This window comes from Coptis chinensis, chromosome 9 (assembly GCF_015680905.1).
Source record: "Coptis chinensis isolate HL-2020 chromosome 9, ASM1568090v1, whole genome shotgun sequence".
Lineage (NCBI taxonomy): Eukaryota > Viridiplantae > Streptophyta > Magnoliopsida > Ranunculales > Ranunculaceae > Coptis > Coptis chinensis.
The window spans coordinates 77,421,490-77,435,293 of NC_141464.1; the positions used below are offsets into that span (position 1 = coordinate 77,421,490).

At 44.5% G+C, this 13,804-nt stretch overlaps 1 protein-coding gene and 1 pseudogene across 1 annotated transcript; one reads left to right on the top strand and one right to left on the bottom strand.

Annotated features, from left to right (window-relative positions):
- The first annotated feature begins 511 nt into the window (after positions 1-511).
- On the top strand, positions 512-2,986 carry LOC147478262 (uncharacterized). Its single transcript, XM_086584463.1, has 5 exons — positions 512-768; positions 896-1,018; positions 1,180-1,249; positions 1,924-2,048; positions 2,385-2,986. Exons 1-5 carry the CDS (start codon positions 619-621, stop codon positions 2,853-2,855), a joined length of 939 nt encoding a protein of 312 aa, XP_086440589.1. The 5' UTR covers positions 512-618; the 3' UTR covers positions 2,856-2,986.
- Positions 2,898-4,165, bottom strand: LOC147478263 (serine/threonine-protein kinase PEPKR2 pseudogene; annotated as a pseudogene).
- Between the last annotated feature and the right edge of the window lie 9,639 nt (positions 4,166-13,804).

Below are 13,804 nucleotides of genomic sequence, written 5' to 3' on the forward strand. Positions count from 1 at the left end.
TTTCAATGGTGAAGTCCTAAAAAGTTTGTTACAAGTTACTCTACTGGCCTACTCTTATCTCCCGCAATGCGCTTAGCCGGTTACAGGACGCGAAAAAGTCAATATGAAATGCTCCATGCCTCCATCATCCTATAAAACCCCATATTCCTGTAAAATTCCAGAGTGATTATGTTCTTTAAACGTTTTTCCCTGTCATCCCGATTAGCCCATCAGAGTTAGGTGGTTCAAATATGCCTTGGAGATAGACAAACTTGATCAAGAACCAGCCCCATACAACCATACTGAGTTTGTTAAACGTACAGTACTGGATCAGATAATTAACCATACGAGTCACATAGGTTGTAGGAACTGATACTTTTGCAAGATGGACAAATAAGCTTTTGTGTACACACCCTAATCCAACTCATGTTATGCCCAAGGCAAGAAGACTGGAGTCACTATGGAAATGAGATATTTTGCAAGTCTTAACTATTCAAACACGAGAAACAGAAAGAACAAGAAAAAACAGCACAGCCGGTTAGTCTCTGGAGATGTATCCAATGTTCATAGTAACAAACACTATAGCCATCATGGCATCGCCCTCTTTACATTTTCAGTCAAAATAGACTCACCAGAGGCATGCCTTCGAAGGAAGGAAAAATTCCAGTCCATGTGATCGCTGGGGTCGTGGGGAAATGGAGAGAGACTTATCGATGGATTCCGATCTTTGGTGGTTTCATTGCATTTGCAATGGCATTTTGTGCTGGTGCCAACAATATCTCTGTTCCAGTTAGCACACCTGCTTATTGATTATGAACTTGTTTTTTTTTTTAATCAAAGGATACTAGCACTCTAAATTAGAATCATAAAAAAATGATGGCCTACGTTCTGATGATATTTTGTGGTTCATGGACAGTTCTCAACAGTGGTAGGGTCAGGTACATTGACCCTGATACAAGCTTCAGTAGCGGCTTTTCTGATTTATGTTCCAGGGACAGCCTTTGCGAGCAATAGCAGCCTCGATGTGTTACTGTCTGATGTATGAAAATTCTGAGATTAATTCTGGAGGCTGAAACTAATATAGTTTTCATGTAACTAGTTTTTGTTGCTTTGTATCATAATGATATTTATAAATGAGAGAGTTAGGCTGAGTTTCGGTATAGAAGCTAATATATTATATACCTTCATGTTGTCTTGCAGTTTCTTAAAGAAAAACAGCCTAATGAGGGATTCTTAATGTGGAGTTTGGTAGCTGTCCTCATCACAGCAAGTACTCCATCATTTAATCAAGTTTTAACTTTATATTTTGTTTTTAATTATCTCAATTATATTTGAAAATGTGATTAAACCTGATTAAGCTGAGGCCACCAGCTTGCTACTTCGTCTGGATCCTACTATCTAGTCAGAACACCAAATCCATTCGCTAGACCAGGTGGTTGGTTTATATCCCTTTGACATCCAAACTAGGTGTTTGATCGGTTCTCATGATATGTGCGAGTACACAACACAGTTAGGACTGCCAATATACAAACAGATAAAGGGCTGTGTCGCTTTGCTCAAAACATCGTTGGGCATTGGCATGAATTGTGGTGCCTCACAAGGCTTCACCCCTTAACTTGTACTAGATTCCAGAAACTGTGTCGAAGATTGCTGCAAGCCTGCAACGCAATAACTACTTAGAATGATTCAGTATTCTAAATTTTATTTTGGAAATGCAGTTAAAGGGTGTTGACACTGCCATTATGCCGTTTTTAATTTGAAATGGCATATACAAGCTCCACCACATTATCTAGATTTGGCTTAGGGTGCCCGTTTTTTTGACATACATGCTAATGAGTAGTGACACCATGTTTATTACGTATTATCTAAAGGCTAGTGTTAAATAATCTACTTCATTCTTCTCCCATTTTTTATTTTAGTGACTCATTTGTTTGTTCGTATCAGCAATTTGGCTTGCAATTGCAACATACTTGGAATTACCAGTATCAGCTCAACAATCAACCCAGGGTGCATTGTTAGGAACCATGCTTGTTACTGAAGGCATTAGATACTTACCTACATGGAACAAGGTAATAATTATTTACACATTTCTCAAGTTTCGAAGTTGTAATTAAGCATCAATTGTGCAAGGAATTAATAACACTGGAATTAGTTGGTTAGGTTCTAGCTCAACACTTTGACAATGTTTCTTAAAGCAGAGTTGCCTTGCTTCATAATTATTAATATTCAAAATAAATAGAATATTTGATTGGTAATCAGTATGATATGGTGAAATGTTAGGTGTAGTTTTAATCAATGTTTATGAACACTTTTTTTAACATTATACAACGAATTCATGTGTTATATGTGTTAAGCTCACTAGAGAATGAAATGCACAGTTATAGTGAAAAACTGGTCTTATGCAGAATGCAAATCACAATTTCAATGGTGGAGGTCTCCTTTGGATTTTCCTCGAATGGACGATGGCTCCATTGATTGCTTGTGTAGGGGCATTCTGTTTCTTTAAGCTGTTAAAGCTCATTGTGCTTCGCCATGAAAATGCTGAGAAACGAGCCTTCCTTTTTCTTCCTTTTTTTTTGCTTGGTAAGTTTGTATTCATTAAAACTGTAACAGAAGTACAAAAGGGGATGGTGTATAGGGTGGGCAACATGCTGCCCCCCTATTTCATTCTCTACAAGTCATGTCTATATCATAACCTATTACAAACTCATACAAATCGGAAAAACATTTGGAATGGAGCTTCCCACTTGTGCAGCCAGGTTGGCCTACCAACAGTGATACACTCCTCATTCTCAGTCAAAGATACTCCCTGTTTGGCCAGCAAGTCCGCCGTGAAGTTGCCTTCCCTCCAAATGGTTGTAATCCTCCACCTTTGAAGTCCCTCTGTGCATGTTATCCATCTAGGTTGTAGCATCCAAGGAACATCCCCAGTTGCAAAAGCTCGCGTTGCTGCCTCAGAGTCAGTTTCTTTTTCTTCCTATTTGCTATGGAGCAACAACAGGACTCCTATGTCTCTTTGTCATGTACCAGGTTCTTGTTGGTGATCATCTTATCATCACTTGGAATTTCGGCGATGCAAGTTGGTTGGAGAGATCTTCCAAAACTTTTCTCTTTTTAGTCATGTTCCATGTTGGCTTCAACGATTGCTCTTTATGAAACATAAACCATGGATGACTTAGTACTTCATCCGCAGTTAGCCTTGATGAGACATCCCAAGTAAGCATTCTCCTAACGAGATCCCGAGCAGGTCGCGATATGGTGACCCACATACCAGAGTTTAAGTTCAATTTCTTTTTCTTATGTGCCTCACGAAGTTCTTCCATTGAACTCGCCTCAAATGGTAAGGCCCCAACGAGGAGATAATGCAGGAGGACACCAGCACTCCAGATATCCACCTTCTCAGAATAATCTCCCAAAAGAACTTCTGGGGCAACATAAGATCGACTACCAACAAGACCAGACAAGTGATTGCCAGTTGGAATCCACCACGTCGCAAGTCCAAAATCTGCAAGCTTCAACTTTCCTGATGCAGTGAGCAGGATGTTCTCCGGCTTAATGTCTCGGTGAACCACGCCATTTTCGTGGCAATGCTTAATTACTGATATCAACTCTTTTTAATATAAGAGCTGATTTGCTTTCTGAACACCACCCCTTCTTGACAACCTTCTCAAACAAATCTCCACCAGAGCATAACTCCATCACAAGATGAAGACAGTCGGCGTCCTCATAAACTGCGTTGAGAGTGACTATACCAGGATGGCCAGACAGGTACTGCATTATTTCTATCTCCCTACGAACTCTCTTATCCACATTACGTAGGGTTTTGCAGGCAAACTCTACTCCGTTTACCTTACTTGTGCACAACCTCACTGAACCATACCCTCCCCTCCCGATTTCACGTCCCAAAACAAAATCTTCTTCAATCTTCTTCTGTACTCCTATCTTAGGGCCATCATCAACGCACTCTATCTTTCTCTTGAGACCACCCCCAGGACTTCCACGAGATGCATCAACAAAGCCGGCAAATAGATGAGAAAAAAGGTCGGCACACCCAGCTTCAACTACCGTCATCTTCCTACTGCAAACTAATGATCTTTCTCCTCTACCTTGAAATATTTTTTCTCTACGTACCTTAAGTTTTCTGAGATGAGTTTATGATGTTTCAAACAAAAAAACGAGGATGTCACTTGTTAATTTATAGGCACACTCAGCTTGATTCATACGCAAGTAACCGCGTTTACGAGTTCGACTTCTAATAGGAGAAGAAACGGTCTTTATTTGAGCCCATCAAGATAATAGCCAGAAAGCCCACTGACATACAAACTCTCTCGAAAATTGGCTTCAAACACGGCAGATCGTGCTTATAGTTATGCCAAAATCTACTGTTCAATGTTCAATGGTATGAGCAGATTCTGTGGAATTGGAGATTCCTCCCTTGCTCATACATATTCCATTTCTAAATCTGAACTGATGCTATGAAATATGCAAACAAGGAGATTCAGTTGGATGCCTCCAACGGACAACAGTGACGCCTACTGGGCCAAAGGGTGAGAAACAACTTGTACAGGCTATTCATGCATACTTATTACAATATGGGCATATAGCTATAAGAATTGGCAACAGACAGACGCATATAGTAAAACCTTCATCCTTTCGATGTCTGCTTGGATGTAGTTTTCTTTCTTGATCTTTTGAAACCTATGCCACTCTCCTGTAACCAACAAACCATATCAAAAATATTTCAATGCAAGAGCGCAGAGTAAAAATCATTTTGGATTTTTTCTTTACTTAAAACTAAGTTTAGTATTTACAGCCGGAGGGGATAATATACTCCTACCTCTGCCAAACCAAAGAGAACTTTTTCAGCTTTTCAATGGAAGTATTCACTATACAATGTTGGGATTTATATTCACTGTTATATCAACAAAGAGGCTATACTTTGAAATCTATAGTTTTCATAAGAAACCTCATACCATCTACTCACAAAGTCACAGGAACCTAGTCGCTGAGCTAATCAAGACATCAAGTCAAAAGAGCAAAAAGCAAATTCAGCATTTTTCACTGACAAACAATAACAAAGTTATTTGAAATATAATTATCTCAAACATCACTAGGTTCATTGTTTAAAACCATATGACGGAGAATTCACACATACAAACCCTAATAGCCATGTCATAAAAGAAACAAAAAATAAAATAATCCCAATAATTATCCGAAATCTCTTTATTAAGATTCCAAATAAAGTTCATCACTACCATGTCATCATGCCAAAAATGAACACATTTTCGAAGGATCATGCTTGCTTGGATCGACGGTCAAATTCATAAGAAAAGTCGCCAAAGAATGAAAAAGCCGTGCAAAGCGCATCTCTCATGAATGGAAAATTTTAATGACGGGAGAAGAAAGTAGTATGTTTAAATCAACTGAGGGGTTACCTAATGTTGGACATCAAAGTAATATATAACAATGCCTTGGAGATAGACAAACTTGATCAAGAACCGCCCATATCTCTTGTAAAGGAGGCGTTTTGGTTTTCCTTAATGTTTTGCGATAGGAGAGGGAAAAGGGTTGAGATTTTCGGAAGGACCGAAGTTAAAAACATGAGCGAGCTGCCTACGTATCCTCTTTTTGGTTTCTCTTTTCTAGGGGAGAGAGGAATCAGGTCCGACGTAGTTCAAATAGGTGGTATTTATAGGCTTCAGGGAATGTCAAACCGGGGGGCACATGTATCTCTTGCACACGTGTAAGGTGGAGATTGTGAATGAGTGTTGGGCTGGTTATATTATAAGTCATGTGCTGATTGGGAGTTGGCGCGGTCGCCCCTATTTTCCGGTGGTGGGAAGTACAAATAAGATTTTGGTAATAATTACCCCTGGTGGTGATCTTGTTCGATCGTTGCCTCTCGGCCATGCGTTAAATGCAAGACATCTTTATTCGTACTACCCACCTACGAAAGGAACCGCCACGATCGGTCTTGGAGGTCGATATCCCGAAGTTAAACTTCGCTGCGTACATGTGTATTCACAAGAGAGCTCGCTCCTGAGATCGGTCTTGGAGGTCGATGTCTGAGTTCGCTTATGCTCCACGCGTGCATGATAACTTTATGAGGATATCACTCCCCTACCACGGCCCCTCTCGGTAGAGTGTTTATGTCACGGAAACGGGAAGCGTTCTGGCGAAAAAGAGAACGTGTGGAACATGAGCGACCTGTAGTGGACGATCCGACTGGGATGGCGCAACTTTTAAATCATGTGGCCTGACAATTTGGCGGGAAAGGGAAGTTGTGGTGTGATGTGCACGTGACAGAATCGTAGCAGTTGAGGAAGAAACGTGTCAGCGCGTTATACGGAACTGCTGAAAAGACAGTATCTTGGAACACGTGTGCGGGCTAGAGCGTAGGCTGTAATCATAACTTCTTGGTAACTGAAGAGGCGGTTTATACAAAATCAAATTTGGGAGAATCAAAAAAGGTATGTTGTGTTTGCTTCTTCCACAAAAACGCAAGCTAGGGTTCCTCAGGTGATTGCTTCTACTGCTGTTATCTTTCCATTTTCACTTTGCATTCCTCTCTTTGAAGTGCGATTTGTTAAATACGTAGGTCATTGTAAGGTTGTAGAGTTTAAGTTTGAGTAATTGATAAAAAAGACTCGTTAGAATGTCTGATTCTGATGATACTCGATCAGAGGAAGTTCGGGAGATATCATTAAGTTGCGGAGAGTATGAGGACGAAAAGCGCGATAAGAATCGGGCGTTGAGGCTGAGTTGGATGAGGAAACTAGGGTAGATGAGGGTAATACCCGATCTAGGTCAGAAGGTGGCGTGGTCAGTACGTCAGGTCGAGGGGAGATGTCGTCATCAAGTGATGTGCCCCTTAGAAGTGTAAACCGTCGTGCTGCAAACTCGTTTCCCGAACTGAGGGCAGCGTATGGGATCAACGTCCCCGACCTAGAGATATACGAACCACGGTTGAGCAAAAATGTACGGAGTGAGGAGTACAACCCGCCGAATGGTGGAATAATCATCTTTGAGGGCCAGCTGAGAGCGCATATGCAAATACCGTTCTCGAAACTGGTATGTGACTTCTTGGCCCATTGTTGGAAGTCTCCTTGTCAGTTCGTTGGTAACACCTGGCGATTGTTTAAGGTGTTTGACCTGTTGAATGCGAGTGGGGAATACGACATAGGGGTGTCCGATATAGTTGAACATTATGTTATAAGGCGATCTGGTAATTTGAACTTTAGCTTGCAAACGATGACGACGCATTCTGCTGTGATCGACGGTGTGAGCAACGAGGCCTGGACGAAGAGGCCGTTGCTGCTAGTTGGCAACTACTGTGCTAACGGGTGTAGGTTGCAAACTAGGATTTGTAACATATCTGGTGGGTAGGAATATTTTTCTGTTGTTGCTTTTCTGAACGATTGACAGGTGTTCTAACAGGTCTTTGTTTTGTGTTTGCTGTAGATTTTTCTGTGAAGAAGCGAATTGATCGTGGGGAGATAGAGAGGTTCGCACGGCTGACTCGTGAAGAAAAACAAGCGAAGTTGCCTAAGGTTGCACACTTCTTTGTGGAAAAGGGTGGGCCTGCGATCCGGGAAAAAAGGAAGGCGCAAAAAGATCGAGCTCGAGGTCTGACAAGGGAAAAAATGATGGAGGTGCGAACAAGTGACTTGGTAACGCGAGAAGAGAGGCAACGAGCGCAGGGTGGCGCGAGGCGACCTGTTAGAGGGGGTGCCTCAGGTGCTGGAGGATCGAGCTTTCGCCCAGAAGGGGGTTCGATCGATGCTCCTGTGGAGTTGGAAACAGTGGTTTTCAACCCTCGTGCAAGGAGCAGGTCGGAGTGACGAAAGTAGCGCGGCACGCTCTTGGGGAAAGTTCCAGCGGAGGGGGCGGTTCTAATGGTGGCCCGGCTGGGGCTATGGTTTCTCGCCGGAGTGGGGCGCGACCTGATTAGGTCATGGACTTGGCCACTTTTGGGGCGGGATCTAGTGCGCCTCGACGGGGGCGTGAACCCAGTCCACTGGCGAAAGCGAAGGCTCCGCGTAAGGCGAGTGGAAAGGTTGTTGTGGTCGCTGACGACCTAGAGGGACAATTTGTGTATCTAGACGAGCATGGGGCGCAACGAACTGTGAAGCGAAGTGATTGTAGCTTCAGATCGAGTAAGGTATCGGGCTGCATATTAGAACAGATAGCTCTGGATGGCAATCACAAGGAGCTGGATGAGAAAGGACTGGCTGATAACCTGAAACAAATGGAAATTGTGCAATGCTTGGTACATGTGTTTATCGTCGTTCGATGTAACTGTTCACGTATACACGCTGGTATCTTGTGGCTATTAACAAACACTGCGTGTGTTTTTTTGCAGTTGGTAAGTGGGTTTCAGAAATTGAAAGAGATTGCCCAGTTCGCGGAGGTAGATAGAGAAGCGGTGGTGAAGCTGTCTGATGAGCTGAAAAATGTCCAGGAAGTCTCGAAGATGGAACGCGAGGAACTGGAAGGTCTGAAGAAAGCTCATCAAGCGAATCCGCCAATGGCTTTGAAAGACACCGGGCGAAGATCTGAGGCAAAAACTACAGGGAGCTGAAGAGAACGTCATGGCAGCGACCGTGGAAATTGGTAGGCTGAACGAGTATGCGTTACACTGCAAGAAGGTTGCGCAGGACGCTACTAAAGCCTATGACGTTCTGGATGCAGACTTTGTTGAACTGGAGGCAGACTACAATGCTCTGAAGGCGGATCATGCACGATGTACATCTCACATCGGGGTAGAACAGGTGCCGGGAGAAATTAGTGGCGTTCCTGCTGCTGCAGAGGTCATGCCGGAGATTGCGATTCCGCGAACTGAAGCTGCTGTGTCTGATGTGCTTATGAGTTTAGACTTGGATGGAGTATCGGTGATGGTGACTGGGAGGGATGCTGAGATTGATGAATCACTCGTGCCTGGAGAACTAATTGTTGAGCCCAGAGATGGCGATTTGTAAGTTTGTTGTGTTATGCTATCAGCTTATAAGCTGTGATACAATAGAGCTGGTTTCCTGGGGTAACCTGGGCAGTTCGCCTTCTTATTTGTATGTGCCAGTACTGTGAGTGATCTGGTACCCCGTTCTGTTTTGGGGTACTCATGTGGGGACGAATATTGTTTAGTCGGGTTGGATTTCCTGAGTAGTCTCAGCAACTCGGCTAACTTACTATTTGTCAAGCTTGGTAGGACAGGTCGTTGTTTGTTGGTATGCGACGCTTGTTGTTTGTTCCATTATAATGTGTGAGCCGCTTGCTTGATCATAGTTGTTTGTGATTATACTGCGTGTAACAAAGCATGGCGGGTGCATTGCAGTGACAACTTCCTTGCACATGACTGGTAAGCTTGTATGAGCTGCTTGTTATTAAATTGCTTTCAGCTGCGAGGTGTTGCTCGTAATGAGGCCACCAGTTCGTTGGACTCTGGTTCGTGAAGTAGGTCGAACCGTGTTGTGTTCAGTGCCGCTAGCGGCAGTGTGCCCTCACGTGCGTGACACATGTAGGGAGACGAGCGGTTCAAGGAACATAATGATGGCGGGCAGATGGCGTTTGGCGTCTCAAGGTAATTATGAGGCGCTTAGGAAAAGACGTTTCCTATCGAATAAAACTGCTCACCGAATACCAAAAAAGTATTCGCTCGTCTTCTTGCCTAAGCTTAAGTCTGTCTTCTCGCTTTGCTCTTTTGTTGTGCATCAGCGTCGTTGCTGCTCGTTTAGGTACGTTCATTCTCCTCTGAGAGTGTTATTTCGTCGAGAAGAGTTTAGAATACAACTGTAGCTTATGTGACAGTACCTTTGTTTGTTAGGTTTTATCATGGCAAGGTGTCGCGATTCATGAGGGGAGAAGAGAGCATGAGAGAAACGTCTCCTCTGATAATGGAGAGGATGGAGTTTGAACCGCACGTACATGCTGATCGCGGGAAGAGGAAAGCTACTGCTGTAGAGGCGAAGGGTCATAAACGTCCTAGGAGGGCTGGACGTCCAGCTGGTGGCATTGTGTTTAGGTCGCCGCAGCGGGGAGGCGACACTGATCGTCACGCTGCGGAGTGTAGCGACCTGAGGCAAGGTCGCCCAGGCGCTGGTGAGAGTTCATCCCCGCGTAGTGGTGATGTGGGGAGCGAATTCTACTACATGGGGAAGACGGGGAAGAAGCGTATGGTGAAACGCTCAGACTGTAGCTTCCACTCGGCGCCCATAGCGACCAATTGTTCTGAAGGGATCGATCTTGGATGGTGATAAAGGCGGGTGAAAGATGAGGACATGGAGACGTTGCTGGGGACGATGGATATGACCGCTTGTTTGGTAAGTTCAAGACACACTAGGTTGTTATGTCGGTTACCCAGGCAAACTGATTCTTTGACTTCGTTCGTGCAGTTTCTTGCAGGATATGATAAGTTGAAAGAAGTTGTCCAAAACACCGAGACTGACGGTAACCCTCACGTCGAGCTAGGGTGTATGCGAGCTGCATGGGGGGCTGACAAGAGAAAGCTAGAAGGGATGACTACCAAGTACCAGAACGCTACAGCGGAAAATGCTGTGTTAGTGACGGACGTGACGGAGCTAGAGAGGGAATTAGCTGTGGTGACTGCTTATGCTAAGAAATGTCAGAAGGTGGCGCGCAAAGCGAAGAAAGGCGCATAATCGAATCCCCCTCGCTTGCTCCGGACGAAAGTATGACGCCTTGAAGAAAGCTACTGTAGGCGATGAACAAGGGCAGGGAATGCGTGTGATGCTGAGATCTGCCCGGCATACTGCTTCGACTAGCTCGGCACTAGAAGATAAGCATGTCGTCACTGAGATTTGATGATGCGATCTACTTTTGTCTTTGTCAGCCAGAAATTGTAAGTGCTGTTTACATTTTCCTCTCTTATATGAGAGTTAACAATATAGCTGTGTCTTCAGGCTTGCCTGAGCAGTTCGCCTTTTTCATTCAGAGAACTGGTTTCCACGAAAGTGGCAGTTTGATACTGTGTTAATTCTTGTAATGAACACCGATCTGGATTTTCTGGGTAATCCCAGCAGATCGGTGGATGTAGTTGTTGGGACGAGTGGTCATATAATGTTATTGGTTATGTTCCGCATGCATGTTGTTGTGTACTTATATGTAACTAACGTTCTGCTTATGATTCTAGAAATATGCATCCTGCCGTTTAGTCGACCCTAGAAATATAGGTCCTCGACGTGACAGGAATGGAGAGGCTATGTAGCCTGTGAGCTCCAGAGAGCGTTCTCGTTTAGGCAATCCTAGAAATATAAGTCCTCGACGTGACAAGAATTGGAGAGGCTATGTAGCCTGTAAGCTCCAGAGAGCTGTCTGCTCGCGGAGAGCGTTCTCGTGTAGTCGATCCTAGAAATATAGGTCTTCGACGTGACAAGATTTGGAAAGGCTATGTAGCCTGTAAGCTCCAGAGAGCTGTCTGCTCGCGGAGAGCGTTCTCGTGTAGTCGATCCTAGAAATATAGGTCTTCGACGTGACAAGATTTGGAAAGGCTATGTAGCCTGTAAGCTCCAGAGAGCTGTCTGCTAGCGGAGAGCTCTCGCAGTAGTCGATCCTAGAAATATAGGTCCCTCGACGCGACAAGAATTGGAGAGGCTATGTAGCCCGTTCTCGTCGCAGTAGAGCGTTCGTGTAGTCCCTAGAAATATAGGTCCTCGGCGTGACAAGAATTGGAGAGGCTATGTAGCTTGTAAGCTCCGTGAGAAATCATCGCTTTCGCTGGAGAGGCGTTAAGTTGATGAGAGCGTATGGCGCGTTAAGCGTGTGAGAGCGGGGAAGTATACTGGTCGTGCATCGGATGCGAGCTGTAGGACGTTTGGGTGCCAATAAATGGAATAACTTATACTAGGTAACATAAAAATTTAACCTTACACTGACAATGCTTAAAAAATCTACAACAACAAAGGTTTTATTGATAAAATCTTTTCAGCAGATAAGTATTCCATGGGCGAGGTAACAATTTCCCTTCTTGAGTTTTTATCCAGTACGCTCCGTTGCCCACAACACGTTCTACGATGTACGGACCTTCCCAATTAGGGGCTAGCTTGGAGTCGTCTTGCGTCTTTTTTAGCACTAGATCGCCAGGCTGGAAAGATCGAGGATGCACTCGTTTATTGTAGGAGTTCTTCAGGGTTTGTTGATAAGATGCGACTCGGATGGTGGCTAAGTCACGCCGTTCTTCGAGCAAATCGACCTCTCGTGCTAAGACAGAATCATTGTGTCCTGTTTCAACGAGCTCGGACCGAGTCGTAGTGACTGTCAACTCGGTGAGAATGACAGCTTCGATGCCATAGCACAAGGAGAATGGAGATTCGCCGGTACTGGACCGAGCTGTGGTGCGATGAGCCCACAAGATGTTCTCCAACTGGTTCGGCCATTGACTCTTGTTCTTTTCAATCTTTTTCTTCAAATTTTCTAAGATGGCCTTGTTGCTGGCTTCCACTTGACCATTACTCTGAGCGTACTGTGGAGTAGAAAAGGCATGAACTATCTTCCACTTTGCTAGAAATTCTTTAATGGTTCGGCCTTTAAATTGGGGTCCATTGTCCATGACGAGTGTATGTGGCAACCCAAATCTGGTAATGATATGAGTCCAGTTGAAATTGCGGACATGCGATTCTTTGACATGTGCTAAAGGAATGGCCTCGACCCACTTGGTGAAATAGTCAGTTGCCGCTAAGACGAACCGAAAACCAGTGCTTTTCTGGGGGACGAATGGTCCCATAATGTCCATGCCCCACATGTGAAATGGCCATGGGCTTGCTATATTGATCAGCTCGCGTGCGGGCTGAATGATGTTGTGGCCGAATGTTTGACATTTTAAGCACTTGAGAACGTACACTTTGGCATCAGTTTGCATACGGGTCCAGAAGTAGCCTTGGGAAATTGCCTTGTGGGCTAAAGAGCGACCTCGGCATGGTTGCCACATTCTCCTTCATGGATTTCGGCAAATATCAATTGTCCCTGCTCTGGAGTAATACATCGCAAGTGCGGGACACCAGCAGATTTTCTAAACAATTTATCATGTAATACGCAATAACGACGCGCTTGATATTGGATTTTTCTGGCTTTGGCACGCTCTACAGGGAGCGTGCCCTGTTGGATGTAGTCCATGATGGGCTGCATCCAGGTCTGGCTCAACTGATCTTCGGAGAGAGGTATCAGATCGACTATAACTAGGGCATGCTCGACCTGAAATGCAGGTCGGTCGACCACCTCAATAAGGAGTTGTCGTGGAACGCAACTCGGTGTTTGAGTGGCTAAATAAGCTAGGCTGTCTGCGTGATGGTTCTCATCACGCAAAAAATGGTGTATGGTTGATTTCTTAAAAGAAGGCAACAAATGATGAACGACCTGAAGATACTTCGAAAGGTTACCTTCTTGAGTAGTGTACTCCTTAGCAATCTGGCGAACGACCAGTTACGAGTCACTAAAGACTTGAAGCTCTTGCACACCGAGCTGTAGCGCCATACGAAGGCCCATGATCAGCGCTTCATATTCTGTCTCGTTATTGGAAGATGCAAAGTCGAGTCGAACTGATTTTTCAACCATAAGTCCGTCGGGAGACACTAAGACGATGCCGATGCCACTCCCTCTGGGATTGCTAGAGCCATCTACAAAGAGAGACCAGAGTGATTTGACGCGCTAGTTGTCAATAGCAATCTCCAGCTCTGGTTCCCAGTGTGGGTCCTTAACAGGGAAATCGGCGAGAAAATCGGCGACGACTTGACCTTTCTGAGAGGTGCGAGGTACAAACTCCATGTGGTGTTCACCGAGTTCCTCGGCCCAGACGGCCATGCGAGTAGTCTTATTT